At 41.2% G+C, this 21785-nt stretch overlaps 1 protein-coding gene across 1 annotated transcript in view; it reads left to right on the top strand.

The window, feature by feature from the left end:
• The window catches only part of LOC131217384 (probable disease resistance protein At4g27220), a 28323-nt gene extending 16299 nt beyond the window's left edge, over positions 1 to 12024 (top strand). Inside the window, exon 2 of the mRNA XM_058212299.1 lies at positions 11750 to 12024. Coding sequence (XP_058068282.1) covers positions 11750 to 12024 — 275 coding nt within the window. The remainder of the gene's footprint in view (positions 1 to 11749) is intronic.
• The last annotated feature ends 9761 nt before the right edge of the window (positions 12025 to 21785 follow it).

Raw genomic sequence — 21785 nt, 5'->3', positions numbered from 1 at the left:
GGGTCAACACATAAATCAAGAAATGGGCCTCATGTACATCCCATTGGGCCTCTAATACATCGAATGGGCCCCATGCATGGGTCTCGTATGCATATATCAAGGTAGGCCTCAATGACGGGCCACAAATGCATCCACGTGGGCCTAGTCACATGGGCCTGCATACATCACAATGGGCCTCATAAAATGGGCCTTAAATTATCTCCAAAAATGGATGGACAGTTGGATGAAACACATGCATCATGATGGAGCCCAGTCTAATGGAGGGTATGGTTTACAACACATACATCAGTGGGTCCCATGAGGGGCCTACCATAATGTTTATTTCCCATCCAACCCATTGTTAAGGTCATTCAGACCGGGGCCCACAGAAATGTTTATTTTTCCAAGCAACCTAGGGCCCAACGTAATGTTTATTTTCCAACCAACTGTTCATATGGTCATGTGGACCCGGGTAGGGCCCACTACAATTTTTATTTATCACCCAATCTATTCATAAGGTCACGTGGGCCCGGATCATTTGACATCCAAACTATTCATGAGGTGATATGGGCCTGGATAGGGCCCACTGAAATATTTATTTTCCATACAACCTGTTGAGGGGTTGTGTGGGCCAAGGGCCCACTGAAATACTTATTTTCCATACAACCTGTTGAGGGGTTCACGTGGGCAGCGAGCCCACTGCAATAATTATTTCACGTCCAACCTGTTGAAGAGGTCATTGGACCTTGGGGCAGATGTGGGGCCCACCGAAATGTGGTTCACAAATCCAGCCCATCCATTATGTGAGTCCCACCTAACTGACGGTCCATGCCAAGTTTCAGCGACATCCAAAACTCAGGTAGGCCCCACCAAGCGATTTTATATGTTTAGACATGTCTTCACATGATTCTAGATGGTATGGCCCGCCTGAGTTCTGTTTACGGCTGATTTTTGAGATGGATGGGTGGTACGTGGGGACCCACCGAATGCATGGCCTTGATGTTCGAAACACATCACGTGGGGCCCACAACTGGAGCCGTGAGGCCCCAGCGTCCGCCCGCTCGTCGCTGCTGCTTTGAAAAAAAATTTTATTACTATATTTTATTTTTTTTTTGAGGCCCACCGAGATGTGATTCACAATCCAGCCCACCCATCATGTGTATCCCACTGTTCTACCCGTCCAGAACTAGTTTCACCTGCATCCGAACTTCAAGTGAGTCCCACCGAGTACTTTTTTATGATCTGGCATGTCTTTACATAGTTTTAGATGCTATGGCCCACCTGATGATCAGATCGCATTAAAATTTTGGTTCAACGCCTAAAGAAGACTGGAGAATAGATTGGACGGTGTGGATCACATACATACATCAAGGTGGGGCCTGCATGAGCAGTCCACTAAAAAGTAACCTTTTCTTCCTTTGCTTTTTTTTTTTGTTTTTTTTTTTTTTGGAAGGTTTGGATAAAAAAAGCCTAATGGTGGGTCCCACGCGAGAGTGGCCCATGGTCATCAAGGTAGGTCCCACATGATCATGGCCTACCATATATATAAATATTAATAAAATATTATAATATATCATTTACTCTAAATTGGGTGGATCTGTCCTAAAATGAGGTGGGCCACCCTATTTGATGGATAGAGTAGATTTAATATATTGGAGGGGCCCACTTCATTCTAAGGAAGAGAGAAAGAGAGGGAAAGAGAGAGAAATAGAGAGAGCTACACGGTGAGATAGAGGAGGGACCCCGCCACTATGGGCCCTCCATTTCATACATGCATACATCAAACGGGTCCCACCACATGTGGCCCAAAAATATAGGAGAAATGACGGTGGATCACCCACCTTTAAGCCTCCTCCTTGCTCCCTTGTCTTCAAATGCACCTTTCCTATACCTTGGATGGTGGATGATGGGGGATTAATGGTGTGGATGAGAGATGGGAGGGTGTAGATGGATGATGGAAGGTGGACCACACTTGTGGTTTGGGAGAGGAGTGTTGGACGTGAGAGGCTTGGTTGCTTGGAGAGATTTGAGAAAATGAGAGAGAAAATGAGAGGATGGGAGTGATATGAGGTGATGGAGTGATGGGTGTAATTAATGAAGCATGGGTTTGTTTGAAAAGTGTGTAAAAGAGGGATGGGTGAAGACAGAGAGAGTTGACTTTGGAGAAAGAGGGATGGGTTGTTGTACTTGAGATAAGGTTGTATTTAATGGTTGATTGATAGGACGTATTGCGTAGAGATTCCCTCGAAATTCGCAATGCGCGGTGTTTCTTCGGAATAAACGCTGATCGGCATCTTCTTGCCTGGGTATCGGTTCGGTGCGCAAGTCACGGCGTTGAAACCGCGGCGATGACGCGATCGCCAAGACATAAGTTTCGAATTGAGCCGACGTCGGTGTGCGGGACTCAGCTTAGGATCGTGCACAAACACCGGATATGGTGCGAAGGTTGCCGGAATTTGACCGGAAGGACCGCGGAAGCCAACGGAACAGTACGGATTAGGACACGGGTCTTACACATGTAGCTTGGTCTGCACTTCTGCATGGATGCCCATGATCTTGTCTGCCATATGTTCTGCTGCAATGCTCGTGCCTGGGTGCTTGGGCAGAGGAACCAAGTCAAGTGTGTGGCGAGGCACTCGTCCGTAAATAATCTGGAACGGTGATCTCCCTGTCGAGCGGTTCACCATATTGTTGAATGCAAACTCTGCTTGAGATAAGGCCAAATCTCACTGCTTCGGTTTTTCTCCTGAAATACAGCGAAGGAGGTTTCCCAACGTGCGATTCACAACTTCGGTCTGCCCATCAGTCTGTGGGTGGTAAGCACTACTAAATTGAAGTCGTGTATCGAATCGATTCCATAAAGTCCGCCAAAAGTGGCTAATGAACTTCGTGTCACGATCAGAAGTAATGGTCTTGGAAACCCCGTGTAGCCGAACGACCTCCTTGAAAAATAAATTCGCCACGTGTGTTGCATCGAGGGTCTTCTTGCATGGGATAAAGTGCGCCATCTTTGAGAAACGATCTACCACCACGAACACCGAATCCATGCCGCGTTGTGTTCGTGGGAGACCAAGTACAAAGTCCATTGATAAATCCTCCCAAGGGCCGTTAGGCACAGGTAACGGGGTGTAGAGGCCCGTATTCTGATATTGCCCCTTGGAGGTCTGACAAACATGACAACGTTGTACGGCTTTTCCCACATCGCGTACTAATTGCGGCCAGTAATACCACTCTTCCACAAGAGCTCGCGTCTTGTCTCGCCCCAGGTGTCCACCGAGGCCACCTCCATGTAGCTCCTGAATAATCTGCTCCCTCAGAGAACTTTGGGGGATGCACAATCGATTCCCTTTGAAGAGAAAATCGTCCTGTATATGAAGGTCACTGGGGTGACCTTCTTGACACTTCATTCAAGAATCTTTGAAGTCCTCATCTTCGGCATACAGCTCCTTGAAACAGTCAAAGCCGACTACCTCGTTGCTCATTGTTACTAGTAGTGATGCACGACGGCTAAGTGCATCAGCCACCTTGTTCTGCTGCCCTGACTTGTGCTTCAGAACGAACGTGAATTCCTGTAAAAACGCAACCCATCTAGCATGCACACGATTCACGTTAGTCTGACTATTAATAAACTTTAATGCTTGATGGTCAGTGTACAAAACAAACTCTCTTTGAATCAGATAATGTCGCCAATGTCGCAGCGCCTGAACAACTGCGTACAACTCAAGCTCATAAGTCGACCACTTCTTTCGGGCTTCGCTGAGCTTCTCACTGTAGAAGGCTACCGGCCTGCCTTCCTGTGATAATACTCCTCCAATTTCGACATATGAAGCGTCACACTCAACCTCAAACAATTTGTTGAAATTAGGAAGCACCAAGACCGGTGTTGTAGACAAACGCTGCTTGATCTCATGAAAGCTCTTATCAGCTTTATCGGTCCACTGGAACGGTCCTTTTTTCATGCAATCTGTTATAGGCGCGACTATGGTGCTAAAATCTCGCACAAATCGACGATAGAAAGTCGCCAACCCGTGAAAACTCCTCACCTCATGAATGTTTGTCGGGATCGGCCATTCCCTAATAGCTCGCACCTTTTCATCGTCCACACGAATGCCTGTGGATGTTACAACAAATCCTAGAAATAATAGGCTGTCAGTTAAAAAACTACACTTCTTCAAGTTGAGGTACAACTTGTTAATTTGTAGGACCTGCAGCACCTACCTGAGATGTTTCCTGTGCTCCGCCTCATCCTGGCTATATATCAATATGTCATCAAAATATACTACCACAAATCAGCCAGTGAACGGTTTTAGAACTTGATTCATCAAATGCATAAAAGTACTTAGTGCGTTTGATAGGTCAAAGGGCATGACCAGCCACTCATACAACCCTTCCTTGGTCTTGAATGCCGTTTTCCACTCATCACCGGGTCGAATACGAATCTGATGGTACCCGCTCCTTAGATCTAGTTTAGAGAACACCTTGGCCCCTTCTAACATATCGAGCATGTCGTCCAACCGTGGTATTGGGAACCGATATTTGATGGTAATTTTGTTGATTGCTCGGCTGTCGACACACATGCGCCAGCTTCCATCTTTTTTTAGTGTTAATAATGCTGGTACGGCACATGGGCTCATGCTCTCTCTCAAGAGACCCTTACGGATCAATTCCTCTACTTGCCCCTGAAGTATCTCACACTCCTTCGGACTCATCCGATAATGAGGGCGATTTGGCAGGCTAGCCCTAGGGACAAGGCCTATGTGATGTTGGATGTCCCTCATAGGGGGCAATCCATCAGGTAAATCCTCAGGCCAGACTTCTTTGAATTCGTTTAGCAGCAGTCTTAAACTTGGAGGGATGTTTGAGGGTTCCTCTTCCTCGCCCTTCACCACTACAGCGTATACCTCGCCGGTTTCCTTGGATTCTTCCATAAAATCCCGAATGGTCAAGAGGGAACTCCCCTCCACTTTAGAGGCTTCAGGGTGGTTCTCTGGTGCCATAGGGGCAAGGATTATTTTTCGACTATCCTTGACAAATACGTAAACATTATCTCGTCCCCGATGGATCGCATCACGGTCCGACTGCCAGGGTTGACCGAGTAACATATGACAAGCTTCCATATCGACCACGTCACAAAGTATTTGATCTTTATAATTTTTGCCAATTGAAAATGAGATAGTGCATTGTTCAGTTACCTTGGTCTCATTCACCTTTTTTATCCAGCCAATTGAGTACGGGGAAGGATGTTTCATCGTTGGTAGCCGCAACTTGTCCACCATCACTCTTGAAACGATGTTCTCGCTACTACCACTGTCTATGATCACATCACAGACCTTTCCATTGACGGTGCACCGAGTACGAAATATATTGTGTCGTTGTGGATGTAATTCCTTTCGTGGAGCATACAACAATCGCCTCACAACTAGAAATTCACCACGATCCTCGCCCGTCATTTCATCGCCACCTGCTATTTCTTCAGTGATTTGTTCATGTTCATCAAAGCGATGGCCTTCCTCTACGGCCTCATCTTCAGTGCCCCCTTCGTTTATAGTCAAGTGTGCTGCGGGACGTTGAGGGCAAGTGTTTGATAAGTGGCCTGGTTGGCCACAGCGGTAACAATTGTTCGACCTTGGTCGAGCATAAGGATTTGGAATCCTACTCGGACTCGCTGTTGTAGGTGCTGCATGTTGAGGCTTGGATGAGCCGCTCCCCGTATCACGGTTTGCGGTTGTAGGAAGTTGAGGTACTGGGTCTTTTCCTCGTGGCAGCACTGGATCCTGCGTGGGACCCGTCATAAGGGGTCGAGTTGAAGGATATGGACGAGCAGGAGCTCTTGCAAGTTATGTTTCTACCCTACTTGCCAATTGAACTGCTTCATCCACAGTCCTGACTGGGTACATCTGAACTCGGTTCTGAATTATCGGTCGCAACCCACCTATAAATCGTGCTACCTTCTATGACTCGACAGATTATTTCGTGTAGCCACCGTTGGAATTCTTCAAGATAATCAGAATCGCTCGATTTCCTTGCCTCGCAATTTTGATATTCCGGAATAATAGCCGCTCATAATCACTCGGGAGAAATCGAGATCGAAGAAGACGCCTCATCCGTGGCCATGATGAGATAGGCGCCTTGTTCGGCGGGCTCGTGAGAGTTGTAATTGTTTCCACCATGCAGAAGCACCAGATTTTAATTTAAACGCTACCAATTTTACCCTTTTATGATCTGGCACGTCCATGTAATTAAAATCTCTTTACTTCGGCTAGTCAATCGAGAAAATCTTCTATACGTAATAAACCGTTAAAACTAGGAAGTTCAGCCTTACCTCGATAGTCTCTTTCAGCACGATATAGATGATCACCTCCATGGATTGGTCGTTGAGCAAAACTCTCATTAAAGTCCTCGTCGCTAGAACTTGAATCATCTGGTGTAGCCCTACGATTTGCCACTGGTAGTGCTCTATGAAAATCGGGATTGTGTCGTACAGCAACCATGGGTGGTGGAGCAACCAAAGGTGGTGGAGCACCACTTAGGGCTCGGGGCAGAAGTAGCGCGTCCGCAAGACGGTCGAGAGTTACCTGCAGCCCTTGCATGGCCAACTGACTCTCCGAAAGATAATTTACCCTTGTAGATACGCATGCAAAACTGAAAACCCCATCTAGTGCATAAGGGAATTAAATATACAAAAATGAAAAGCTATATGTGACGCAGGGATGAACGTGATAAGGATAACTACTCGAATCCACGGAGCTTCTCTGGACTCCTCACAGAGACTTCTCGAATCCACGAGGAAAGAAAGCAGAAAATAGAAATAAATTCTAATAAATTTGAAATTGATTAATTGATGAATAAAAACGAGTTCACAACCCTTTAAATAGGGGTACCAAGCAATGGGAAAGAAATCAGAATCAAACTACAACTCAAACTCCTAGAATCCGCGACTTACTATAAATAGTAAACTTACTATTTATAGACGGTCGTGATGTCTACTAGTGAGCAAGGTTTTCGGCCAAAAATAGTAAGTGTCCTATTTGGCTTCACCAAACCGTTCTCCTAATTATTCTAAGCTCTTTTCACGTTGGGCGCAACTCCTAAAGCCCGACGGATGAAGAGTTATAATCAAACTAAAACTTACTATTTATAGTAAAAGCGAAATTAAAACAGGGAAACGACCATCGATCCAGGGGTTTTTCGCAATTCCGGGCTGTGTAACCCGGCGTAGCGGGGTTGGTTGGCTTTAGTAGCTCGTTCTACCCCAAAATCATATATTTTACGTCAGATAACTCATTCCGGATTGCAAGATACGCTCGATTTAAGGTTCGATGGTCCGGATCACTTCCGTCGTCGACCGGGCCTTTTCTGATCCATCTTGGCCATGTAACTGTACGCGACCTGCTCTACATCAGACTCAAAATTAATCTTTAGAAAGTGTTAATGACAAAAAGGTTTAGAATATTCGTTTTTGTAGGATATAGAAATGTTCATTACTTGTAGCAGAACATCTAAACAATTGATCTTGTTCGATCTTTCTGTTAAAATCTTCAAGACTATGTTCGCAGGCAGCTTCTAACTAGCTTTGATATTTTCATGTTGGATCTGATTGCGACATGGACTAAAATATCCAAGCCTAAATTTATCAGTAAGAGATGCAACTATAACATAGATGAGCGTGACAGAACATCTATTGTATCTATGATTGGGACCATTTGATCCAGTGTGGATGGGCCATATCCCCAAGGACAGATCACCAGTGGGGATAAGTGACATTTTGAGTTAAAAACTTGTATTTGATACCATTTTCTACCATCTACAGGTCAAATATCAAGGTCCATCAGTGCTCGGTTGACACCATAGTGACATAACCTGTTCTCAGCAATTTCTCACTCCAGAAATTTCTCACGAGATTTCCAAAATTTGAGGGTATTATCTGGAAAATCAAGTGGAAATGGTTGGCCTCATTGGAAGTTCCCATGATGTCGAACTCTAAAGGACCCATCGTTATGTGTGTTTGGACATCCACAACGTACATTTGGTGGGTCCCCTCTATGTTATGAGATTTCTATCAACCATATTTGAAGCTTAGGTGGGTCACACAATTTAAAACCATGTAAAATCATGCCCAAAACATTTAAAAGCACTTGGCAGGGCCCACTTGAGTTTTGAAATGCCCTGAAATTTGGTGCAACTCCTCATCCAAGTAGGACACACAATGGACAGGTTGGATGTCTAGACTACATCTCCGTGGGCTCTATAAACAATCAGGAGGATTTCAATGCGTGAGCATCTACTCTCAATTGTTGTCTATGGTGTGGCCCACCTATTTCATAGATTGGCCTGATATTTAGGCCGTGGACCACCATGGAAATGTACGTCTAATTGATGGGGCTCACAAAGCTCGCTTCTGTTACACTTGTTGTGGCTCATACAGTTAAGGACAGAACCCAAAAGAATGGTTTCTCTAATTTGTAGGTATCAGATAATATGATGAACAAGCAGCCACAAGGGTGAGATTTGGAATGATGTACAAAGCACTGCTTTTTATAGAGAAGCCGCAGCCTTGCATTACAAAATCATAGGAAAAGTCTGGCAATTGCAGACCTAAGTGTAGAATTGGTTTCATGCTAACAAACAGAGGATTAGCACTGTGACAAAAATCTATTATGTTGAATATCTTACTATAATATTGTGGGAAATAAGATAAACAATATTACCGTGAGATTTTTAAAATATCAATTGTTTTGAATTGCTCGGCTTTTTCAGCTTAATAATGTAAATATTATCTGATATTAGGAATTTTTATAGCAAAATTCCTCACGGTTTGGGATTTTACCGGATAATATCCCTGTGAATTAAACGATGGAGAAGTGCTTTTTAAGTGGTGAAATTATTATAATGCTCACCGTGCACTCTTTTCTTTATAAAGTAGTAAAGCGAATAATTGTGGGGCCCACATGATATTTTCTATGATATTCAATCTGTCAAATTGGTGTAATCAGCTATGATGTTGAGAACAAAAAGTTTGGTAAATCTAAATGGAAGATGAGCCAGGCCATAATAAGTAGTATGCACCACTTAAAAACATCAAAATGCACTTGCAGCTTATCTTGTGATTCAATCAAAAAAAAATTTCATCCCTGTAATTATTATGCTGAGTAATCATTATAGTTGGTTGTAGATGTTTGACAGACTTAGGTGTCATATATACATACCAGATGGGCCACAAAATTTTCTAGCTTCATTACTTTTAAAGAAAAACAATATACCAGAGTACTTGGTTAATTTCCATTCTCCAAAAGCATGAACTTTCCCATAAAAATACCAAATTAGAACTGGTTTATGTTTAAAATTTTAAACTATTTTTAAATTTATAATAATAGTTAATTTATAATAATAGTTTTAGTTTTAGCAAAATTTTCCTAACAATATCAGAGAAAACCTCGAAGTTCAAAAACCTCTTTAGAAATTCTAGAGCCAAGAAGTTCCCAAGAATGAGATTTGTCACTATGAAGAACTATAAATGGACAAGGGCCAATCTTAGATGCATGGGAGAGATGGTGACCATCTGCCATCCAAAATGAGGATTGCAAATGGCAAGGACGGGGATTCCCTGTGAAAGCTGATGGGAAGCTAGGTGGGGCCACCATGATGTTTGTGAGAAATCCACCCCATCCAACCATTTTTTGCAGAACATGTTAAGACATGGGCCCAAAATTGATGCAAATCCAAAACTCAATCGGACTGCACCACAATATTGAATGTCCATTGTTGAAACATTCGTGGGGTCACAAAAGTTCTAGATCAGGCTAATTTTTTGTGTTTTCAGTTCATTCAAGTAGGAATGATCTTACGGATGTTATGGATTGCATATAAAATCATGTTGGACCCTAGGGAGGTTTCAACAGCGAGCATTTACCTACTCACATTTTCTTATCATATGGCCCACTTGAGTTTTGGATTTGCATCATTTTTTGGGTCATGTCCTAACATGGTCTAGCAAAATGGATGGGCGAAGTGAATTTCCCACAAATATCACGGCGGGCCCCACCAGCTTCCCTTGGAAGGAAGTTCTACGAAAGCTCACTTGATCTCATCGAGATAAATCCGTTTTTTTGGCCTTTGATCACTAGACAATTTTTTGGTCCAAATCAATCCGATCAAAGATGGCTTCGATCCCATTGATGGGTTGTCAATGGAATCGATCTGATCAAGGATTAAGGTTGGTAATCGAGGATTAGGGTTTTGAAAAACATGTTTAAGGCTTTTGTGAGTAAAGAAAAATCAAAGGTAGGGTTTTTTGTATAGTTTTTGAGGTTTATTCACAGATCGATAATTTCTTTCATCTCTTATAACATTGATTATCACAGTAGATTCATTGTCGCTTTGTGTTGTGGGTTATTCCCGTGAGGGTTTTTCCATATGAAACCTTGTGTTCTTTGTGTGCTTTATTTATTTTATCTCTTATTGTTTGATTCAAACTCGGGGTTGCTTCCATGGATCTCCTGAAAAAGTGGTATCATAGATAACGTTGGGGTTTTAAGGGTTTTTTTTTTTTTTTTTTCAATATGAAAATATGACTTTTGAGGGATTTAATATTAAGTATAAAATGGAGAAGTTCACTGGAAGAAATAAGTTTGAATTATTGAAGGTTAAGATGAGAGGCATCGTAATTCAGTAAGAATTGCAACACGCTCTCCTTGACAAGACAAAACATCGTGCATTTATGACTGATGAAGAGTGTGATTAACTAAACGAGGGGCTTACAACCTCAATATAATTGTTCCTAGTAGACAATGTCCTGGATTAAAAGACCATCGTAGGGGTATGGACAAAACTAGGTAATTTGTATATGAAGAAATCCCTAGGTAGCTCTCTCTCTCTCTCTCTCTCTCTCTCTCTCTCTCTCTCTCTCTCTCTCTCTCTCTATATATATATATATATATATATATATATATATATATATATGAAAGTGGACTCTTGCCACGGAAGTTTCATTAAACATGAACATTTACAAACATTCGGGTGGGATCCAACAAAAAGGCTCCAGACCACACTTATCATAAGCCACAAGCTATATTTTGGGCCTTATAGCTTGAGGATGGAACTAAGAAAATTAAAAAGAAATTCTATAATCTTAAGATGACAGAGGGGCCTGACATTAATGAACACGAACACTTTTAGCAAATTTTTATATAAACTAACAAATGTGGATGTTAAGATCGAAGAGAAAGATCTTGCCTGGAATATTTTGAATTTACTTCCACTATATTTCGCGCGAGAATATGGGAGACACGCTGATCCACAATATGGATACCATCGATGTAGGGACTATCATCTTAACCTTTCATGAGAAGCAGTTAAGATAGAAGGACAACAATAGAAGTACCTCTATGGATGCATTGGTTATTAGGAGAATGAAAACTAAAAGGGAGAAGTGTAATTCTCAATCGCGATCCAAATTAAAAGGGAAGGATAAGAAGAAGTACTGGAATTGTGTAATGACATGACATATGAAGAAGGACTATGGGAACCCTAAAGCTCAAAAGGAAAAAAAAAAAATCAGAGAATGTGCCAAAAGAGGCTAACACAATGCAATCATGCGAGGAGGTGGATGGAGGTGATATCTTGATTGCATTAAAATTTAGTTAGCTTAGTAATGACTGGATTTTGGATTCGATGGCCTTATACCACACGACTTCTCACACGGATTGGTTCACCACATACAACGAGTACAATTGTGGACATATTTTTATGGGAAATGATAATGTTTGTAAAGTTATTGGAATCGGTTCAATGCGCATCAGAATGTTCGATGGGGTGGACCATATTCTAAAAGATGTTAGACACATTCTTGAGCTTCCAGTGAAGCGTAAAGCGATCGGTTATAAGCAGATTTACAACAAGAAGTGGGATAGATACAAGGCAATTTTGGTTGCGAAAGGGTATACGCAAAAGGAGAATGTCGACTTTAGTGAGATTTTCACACCTATAGTCAAGCAGGTGTCTATCATATTTGTATTGGAGATAATTGTCCAATACAACCTGGAATAAGAACAGATGGATGTGAGAACTACTTTCCTACATGGGGAGTTGGAGAAATACATTTACATGAAGCAACTAAAAGGGTTCAAAGTGAAGGGGATAAGAATAAATTTTATAGGTTGAGAATGTTTTTTTATGGTCTGAAATAGTCACTTAGGCAGTGGTATAAAAGATTTGTTACTTTCATGATAGGTTATTGATTTACCAAAAGTGAATATGATCATTGTATCTATTACAAGACATTAAATGATGGAAAGTTCATTGTATGAGTATTGTACGTAGATGACATACTCATTGCCAGCCATAACATATCTGATATTGAAATGTTGAAGACTTAGTTGTCAAAGACATTTGATATGAAAGATTTGGGGACTGTAAAGAAGATTCTTGGTACATATATTTATATAGACAGATAAAGGAGCAGGCTATGGTTATCACAGGTATAATACCTTAAGAATGTATTTATTAAGTTCGGTATGGACATGGCAAAACTGTTTAGCACACCATATGCTGCTCACTTTAAGCTTTCTTATGAACAATGTCCTACTACAGATGAAAAAAATTCAGTGATATCTCTTGTGCCCTATTCGAGTATTGTTGGTAGTCTGATATATGCCATGGGCTCTACGAGACCTAATATTTCATATGTAGTAGGTGTTGTGAGCAGATACATGTCTAACCCCAGTAAACAATACTAGGAGGTAGTTAAATGGTTACTTAAGTATTACAGTAGACTACGTCTTGACATTTGAAAAGTCTAAGGATAAGTTGGTAGGCTATATACAAGGATGCCGATTACACAAGTAATGTTGATAACAAGAGATCGACTTCCATCTACTCGTTTGTACTAGCAGGGGTGGAGCGATCAATTGAATGTTGAAACTTCAGTCTGTGGTGACTCTTTTAACAACTGAAGCATAGTATATGACGGTGATGGAAGCTTTCTAAGAAGGTATTTGCTAGAGAGGGATGATAAATCAGTGTGGGCTTCAGAAGAAATCTGTGCCAATAAATTGTGACCACGAAAGCACGATCAATTTCGTGAAGAACTCGGTTTAGCATCCTCGTACTAAATATATTGATGTTTATCATCATTTTATACGACATGTGTTTGAGGAAGGTGAAGTAACTCTTAAGAAGATCCACACAAGCGTGAATCTATCGGACATGCATACAAAGGTGGTTCCCACAAAGAAGTTCAAGTTCTATGCGACTTCTCTCGGTTTCGCGAAGACTTGACGAATACAGAGTGTACATGGGAAGCAACGACAATATTGGAATTATGACGGAGGCAACTAGAGATACAGCTTGAAGCTGTAGTTTGTCATTATTGAAGACATGATGGAGATTGTTATTAGATGTCTTCAATCTATCTGTAACTGGGTTTGTCGATGACATCGACAGACCACTCGATCCCATCGAGAATTTGTCGATCCCTTTAAGAAAATTTCATTTTTTGACCTTTGCTCGCTAGACAGTTTTTGGGTCCAAATCGATCTGATCGAAAATGGCTTCAATCCCATCAATGAGTCATCGATGACACTCGATTTGATCGAAGCTCCCATTAACCGACTTGCACAATTTTGTGGAATTGCATGTTTTGTTTCCTAATTCGATTTTAATCCTATTTAAGGATTTGTAATCGAGGATTAGGGTTTTGAAAAACCTGTTTAAAGCTTTTGTGAGCAAAGAGAAATCTATGCTAGGATTTTTTTTTTTAAGGTTTTCGAGGTTTATTCTCACATTGGTAGGCTCTTTCATCCTTTGTAACATTGATTATCATGGTGGATTCTTTATCACTCTGTGCCGTTGTTTTTTCTCATGACAATTTTTTCACGCAAAACTTTGTATTATCGGTGTGCTTGGTTGATTTAACCTCTTATTATTTGATTCTAACTCAGGGTTGCTTCCATGCATTCCCCCAGCATGCACAAGACAATTATAATTCTCGGATGCATCCACCGGAGTCGATAGAGCTTTAATCTTATTGTTGTTTACACCCACAATAGAATGAAAAGAGGCCAAGTTCACTATTGGTTTCCAAGCTTGATTGGTAGGTGTGGGGCCGTGGCTAGTCTATCTAAGCCATTGATATGACGTTCCCAATCACGTATGGACCATTCCCAGTATATCTTCTCAATTGGTCAACTCTAATCTTCTCTCTATTAGCATGCAAATGCATGGTTAAAAGAAATGAACAAACAAACCACATTCACTGGAGGAAGCGCGAAAGATTTGATTGCAAGGATCTACTACTTTGAGAGTTTTTGAGGGAATTTTCCTTCCATGATAAGGGCCAACAGATCAATGGCTTGGATAGATCAACCATGAATCCCACGTCTATAAACTAATTCCTAACCCGGAACTCAGGCCTCAAATGAAACACACTCTGGCTTCTTCCACGGTTAAGAGTGCCAAAATTGCTTTTGGTTGTGAAAGAGATTCCTCTCTTCCATAGGACATCCCTTTCTCTCTCATGGAAGGAAGCATCTACCTTTCTCTTTTCCTTTCCCTTTCATGCAAGAAGGAAGCATCCACTTCTTCATTGCCTTCACATCTATCTCTGGGTAGCATATATATACACATGCAGTATGAAGCTTTCGGGCTTAATGCAGCACTTAATGCCTTGTTAATTTTAATTGAGTTGCTACACTGGAAAGTCACCAAGGAGCCAAATTTCAGGTATTTACATCTATTGAAAAATTCCTCTTTTCTCATAGTAAGAGATTTTTTTCACCATGCATTCTCATAAGGTGTGCGAGTGAGACGATCTAGTTGTGTAGGGTTGAGGTGAGCTCCGGAGCCCAACCAGTTAATTATCAGAAATGATTATTTACAGACACCCGCACCACTCCTTATGGTATATTATATTTTCAGCCATTGAATGCATTAAATTTATTTTATTTTTCCATCACAGCCATTCAAAGCATCCAATGACTAAAAACGCCCTGTAGGACGAGGTGTGGTGCAGCCCCCTGCCTGCAGATAAACAGTTCCCTTGGATAAGTGGGTCTGAGTTTCAACCTCGGACCCAATCCACCAGCGTATGGGTTGGATCTGGATCGGTTCCAAGTCCAAATAAGGTGGGTGTGTACAGTTTTGAGTAGGGTTAGAATTTAGATAATTTTATTAAATTGAGATAAGAAGTGAATCCGTTAAGATCTTTACCAATCCCTACGTATCTCCTATCTTTTATGTGTTAATAAAATAAAGAGATTTTTATAAAATAAAACCTTGTTAATATAATATTTTTGAGTCCGGATCCTCTGTTATCTGGTCAACAGAGATTTCCTGATACCCTAATCCTCATTGGTCCACGTCACTACTTACTAAAAAATAAAAAAAATAAAAAAAAAGCTTTGGACGCCAAACCATTAGGGTAACAGGAATTCCCTGTTGAACAGATTACAGAGGATCCCGACTCAATATTTTTACATCCCTATACCTTTTGAAATTAAGTTTTCATAGAGCCATTTCATTGTTTGAGTTATTTGTGAAACAGGTACCTTCCCTTAGTTTTCTCTAACTTCACTTTCAAGTATGATTTTTTCTAAAGTAACGAAAATGCATGTGAATATAATTAATTGGGTTTTATTATAAAAGAAAATTCCTAAGAGACGGAAAAAAAAAAAAAACAGAGCTTTCTCTTGACCCCATTCAATGGTTGTAAGAATGTGGCTGCTGGTGGACCCACTATGATGTATTTGTTTCATCCACACCGTCCATCCAATTCTCCATTCCATATTAGATCTTCGTCCCAAAAATCAGGTAGATCCAAATCTCAGTTGGAGCACGCCATAGGAAACAAGGGTGATTAAACCCCACCATTAACAACTTTCTAGGGCCCATTGTAATGCCCGCTATAATGTTTATTTTCCATTCAACCTGTTGATTCAGTCACACAGACCTGGATGGAGGGAAGAAACAAATATCAGCTTGATCCAAAACTTTTGTAGCACACAAAAAGTTTTTATTGGTGGGTGTTCATAACCACTCTTTCTAACGGTATGGTGCACTTAAGATGTGGATCTGCAATAGTTTAGGGCTTCTGCCCTAAAATAATCTAGCAAAATAGATGAACGGTGTGGACTAAACATATACATCACGGTGGGTCTCACAAAGCTTATTGAGGTCAACACACCTAGGAGATAATTGGTCTCTAGCACACCACAATATCCATTTCCCCAATTTCCTCTTTCCTTGCTAGATTGCCTGCTCCTGAACAAAACTTATAACATTTGAAATTTCTCCAACCCCACCATGATTTATGTGTTAGGTCTGCAACATCCAACAATTTTACTAGACTGATCCCAAAATTAGGCATATTCAAAGCTCTTAGTAGGCCACAAGACAGAAAGCAGCGGGGATTGAACAGGTACCGTTGAAACATTCTTATGGTCCTTAGTAAGGTTTACTTGCCATCTAACTTGTGGGTGGGGTTACCTAATAAAGGGAAAACACAAATATAAACTTGATCCTAAAGCCTTTTGTGGCACCAAAAAGTTTTCAACCCTGTTTTTAGATCTGACACATACATCATAATGGGCCAACGGAAGTTCTATATATCAACTCGGTTTGCTTCTCTCCTTGGAATGTACATCAGAATTTCTTATGTGTACTCCACTATTATGTATTTCTTAGATCCACACTGATACAGCATTTTTTTTTCAAATTATTCTGATATATGAGCCTAAAAACAAGGCAAATCCATAGCTCAAAGGGCCCACACCATAAGAAGCAATATGAATTGGATGTTTACTATTGAAAACTTCCTGAGGCCACGAAAGGCTCTGATCAAGCTGATATTTGTTTTTTAAATTCATCCGGTCGGTGTGACCTTATAAATAAGTTAGATGGCAAATAAAAATCTCATTTAGCCCTAGGAAGGTTTCAACTTAGTTCAACCTCCACTGCTTCTAGTGCAGTCCAATTGAACTTTGGATGCAGTCCGATTGAACTTTGGATGCGTCTCATTTTTGGGCTCATGTTCTATAATGATCTGAAAAATTGATGGACAGTGTGAATCTAAAACATAAATCATGGTGTGGCTATAAAGAATTTGATATGTTAAAAGTTGTATAGGACACAATCTACACTAATGGGGAAAATCGCCGTCTTTTGTGAGCTAGAACCAGGAATGGATCATCGTGGGGCTCAGTTGATATTTGTATTTTGCATCCATGTTGACCATCCATTTTTTTAGATCATTTTAGGGAATGGGGAGCAGATTCAATTATCAGTAGAAACAGTGTCGATTGAATGCACTACCTTAAAAAACTAATTTGGGCGCAACTTAATGCTTCATGTACTATTTATTTGACATCTATTATGTTGACAAGGTCACATAAGTCTGGACAAAGGAAACTAATAAATTTCATCTTGATCCAAAACTTTTGTAACCATTAATGGTCAATCACCACTGTTTCCTATGATATGGTTCACTTGATAATTGGTAGAGCTGCTTCATTTTTTGGGAGAATAATCCTCTAAAATGATCCGTTAAATGATGGATAAAGTTGATGTAGAATACATATATATTAAGGTGGGCCCCATTGTCTTGGGTGAGCCTAAGGTCTCAAGTAATCCACTCCCCTATTGTCATCGGCACTTGTGTGTACCAATGAGAAGCTTCGTGGTGGGTGGGATCCCTGACTATGGGGGGCCACCTTGATGCATGTTCCTTAAATCCCCGGCCGTCCAATCAATTTGACAGCACAATCCAAAAATTGAAGCATATCCAAATCAATCAGTTGGACCATACCATAGGAAACAGTGGTGATTGGCTGTTAAAAACTATTAGTGGGCACAAAAGTCTTTAAAGTCTTTGATGAAGTTGATATTTGTATGCCCTTCATCTAGGTCCTGATAACTTTATATAAAGGTTGGATGGCAAATAAATCGACATGGATTAAGTCCAGGTCGTATCTTTAAGCGTCCAATCAAATCTATGTGAGAGTCCATCCTGATTAATTATCTATTTATCGATGCTGTCCATCCATTTTTTAAGATCATATCAAGGTATGAGGTAGATCTAATGTTCTACTGGACCACACCAAATGGTAAGCTGGACACAGATTTCGTCCGACCCTAGTCAAACTTTTAAGCTTTCGACCAGATCTGTGTGGGCCCACCGTGATGTATCCATTTATCCACACCGTCAATCACTTTTCTAAGATCATATCTTGAGGCATTGGCTTAAAAATAAGGTAGATCCAACGCTCTAGTGGATCGCACCAGAGATGACTCTTACATTTAATGCAACTTTTCGATTAGCGGCTTTTGTGCATTTAATGCAACCTAAGTTTAAACATGATCTTAGAAAAGAAATGGATGGCGTAGATAAGCATAAATTCATGGTGGCCCCACGTAGATCTGGTCAGACGCTTAAATGTCCGACCAGACTCAAATAAACATTTCGGAAGCCACCAAGATGTTTTTAATGGCGGAGATTCAATCAACATTGTTTCTGTAATGTGATACAACTAATATTTGAATCTGTTTCAATTTTGGAATAATCCACTAAAATAAGCTTTCAAAAAGAATTGACGGCGTGGATGTAAGTTGCTAAAATCAAGGTGGGCCCACAATCAGGGATCCCAACTGATCCCCGGATCCACCGAGGCGGAGCCCGCGTTCTACGCCACGATCCGTAATAAAGTAGTGGCTAGTGGACGCGGATTTCCTGCGCTCGAAACCAAAGTGGAGTCCACCCTGATGTTTGTGATAAATCTATCCCGTTCATCCGTTTTGTGAGATTAATTTAAGGCTTGAGACAAAAAATTGATCAGGATCCATGACTCAAGTGGACCGCATTGAAGGAAAAGGTGGGTAGGAAAATTTCAACCGTTGAAACTTCCCTGGGGCTGAGAATTATGTTTACATGCCATCCATACCGTTCGTAACGTCATTCCTACTGGGATGAACTGAAAACACAAATATTATCCTGATTCAACAATTCCGTGGCCTCATAAATATTTCAACTGCAGGCGTTCAATCCTCACGTTTTCAGCACATTTGAGTCTTAGATCCAGTTCATTTTTGGTTTCATGCCCTGAAATGAGCTCAAAAAGCGGATGGGCGGGGTTGATTTCTCAAAAACATCACGGTGGGCCCCACCTAAGTTTCGAGCGCAGGAACTTCCTGCAAAAGGATTTCGCAGGAAATCCGCGTCCGTGGCTGGTGTAATACACCCCACCGACCTGGCCTGGTGTGTTGACATCAGCAAACTTTGTGTGGGGTCCCATCATGAGGCATGTGTTATATCCAAATTATCCATCTATTTATTGAGCTGGTAGGAAGTCTTGAGTCAAAAATATAAGACATATCCAGAGATTAAGTGAACCACATTGCAAACAAAATGCCGTGGGGGATTGAACGTCTACCATTGAAACCCTTCTGGGTCGCATAAGTTTTGGATGAATATGATATTTGCTTTTCCTCATCATTATGTCAGTGTGACCTTATGAAAAGATTTGATAGAAAATAAATGTTACGATGGGCCCTACGAATATTTTGGGGTAAAAATTATTTTTGAGCTCATAATCTAAAATTATCTAGCAAAATAGATGAACAGTGTGGATATAACAAATACATCAGGCCCACGAAACTTTTAATATCCTTTTAACAGTTCGTATAACCTGAGTTTGAAGATCGTCGGTGCTCATCTTGTCACGACATATACCCACACCAGCCAATCCACTTCCACAAATCAATGGTATATGCTAGGTTGGTTGTGCGTCAAGTTAATATGACTTGAGCACAAACACAGCTTGGAAAAGGGTACGTTTCCATTATAGACCGGACGGACTACCCAGGTTATTTTACGCGACCCGAAAAAAACCTTATGGCATGTTTGGACGGGCCCATCCCATGGGATTAGCTTGTATTAGGGTGGATGGCAGGTAAGGATGGCTGCGTCAGTGGATTGCTGGGGATTGCTATATCCAGGGAATCTATCACTGAGTATGTTTGGCCCGCCTGACCAATCCTGGGATTATGCCTGGCCAATCCCTTCCAATCCATCCACCCAAACATGTTCCAGGCAAAATAGATGGGATTAGGAGGGATTGGGTGGATTTCAAGGTAATGATGGTGATGCCAGTGGAGTGCTGGCAATCCCATGGAATTACTCCAATTCAAGCAGAAGTTCAACGTACCTGTTTGGCATGCCTGGCCAATCTTGAGATTGCTCCTTCCAATCCCTTCCAATACAATCTAATCTCATCCAGTCTGCCCGACCAAACAGGCCCTTAATTACCGAACTAGACTATTAGTCACACGGACGAATTCAGAAAGACAAAAATACCCCTACTTTTTTAGCTGCTTTACTTTAATTGGCAAGGGTATTTTCATCAAAAAAACTAACGTCTGTGACTTAAAAATCGCTTTTGGTCAGATAAGTTCCCAGGTGAAGGAAACAAAAAAGAGCATTGTACGGACTCGTCTACAATGCTAATTTTTTCCTTGGAAAATTGATGAGGGTGCGTTGCCTGGTTCATTGCCACCGTTACTTATGAGACAAGGAATTCGAATTTTGCAGGAGAGAACCAGTGTAGGCAATGGCAGCTTCTTGGGATGATGATGATCGACGGCGCAAAGGAGGAAGAGGAGAGATTGTGAGCACTTCGTCATAACGCATGAGGCAACAAATATGGGATTGCTTGAGAGATGACAAGATTTCTATATTCTCAGTATGGGGGTGGCAGGGAGTAGGGAAGTCACGGATTGTGAGACAGGTGGTCGCGGAAATGGAGGAATCTGGAGAATCTAGCCGACTGTTTGATGTGATCATACAAGTAAAAGCACCAGGGATCGAGAGTCTTGGAGAAAAGATGCTGGAGAAATTCAGACAAGAATTCGACCATTTGCAGGACCAGATTACAAGATACGGCAGATTAATATTTAAGCTTGAAATTGAGCTTTATAAGAAGATACGGGTTTTAAAGATGTTGGATGCAAAGGGAAGAAGGAATCGATTAATGGAGGTGCAGATGGAAATCAAGGAGGCATTGGATATCCCAGAGTCCATACAATTCTCTACAGCTGCTAAGCGTATCAAGGATAAGTTAAGCGGCCAAAGGTTCCTCCTCATCTTTGAAGATGTTTGGGAAAGCTTTGACTTACAAGAGATGAGAGTTCCAATCACAGCCCCTACTACCACCAGTGGCAGCAAAGTCGTCATCACCACTCAATCCCATGAAGTTTGTTCCAAAATGGGAGCCCAATTAAAAATCATGTTGGAGGAGTGGTCTAAAGAAGATGCCTGGGATTTTTTACAGGAAGAGACAGCTGACGTAGCTGCCCGCATTGGTTTCTCAACTGGAGACATGTTCTTGAATTCCTTTTCTTACGTCTCCTTGTTCTGTCGAAATGGATGCTCAATCGATCAAGATTCCTTGATAGAAGAGTATTGGAGGTCAGAGGGTTTTTTAGATGGGTCCTTCAATGAAGAGGAGAATAAAGAAGCAGCTTTCAAGAAAATGGGGAATCTACTGCTCAAAGAGCTGGCAGAGAGATGCATGATGTTATTGTCCCTGGCGTCATCAAACCCAAATTACCTAACTCTCTTTCTAGAGCAGTCTTCAGAAAATTTAGCGCCTTGGGACTCTCATCCTAAGGAAGCGGAATTTAACGTCTGGCTACAAAAGTAGTTTACATTGGAGGAATCTTCAGGAGGACCATATCATGTGGATATGAATTCTCATGTGAGGCAAGTGATTGATTCTCAAAAGTTACTAGTGAAATACAACTTGGACGGGGAAGAATCATGC

This window comes from Magnolia sinica, chromosome 10 (genome assembly GCF_029962835.1).
Source record: "Magnolia sinica isolate HGM2019 chromosome 10, MsV1, whole genome shotgun sequence".
Classification (NCBI taxonomy): domain Eukaryota; kingdom Viridiplantae; phylum Streptophyta; class Magnoliopsida; order Magnoliales; family Magnoliaceae; genus Magnolia; species Magnolia sinica.
Note: the sequence above shows the minus strand (reverse complement) of the source record. Positions and strands in the feature narration are given on the sequence as shown.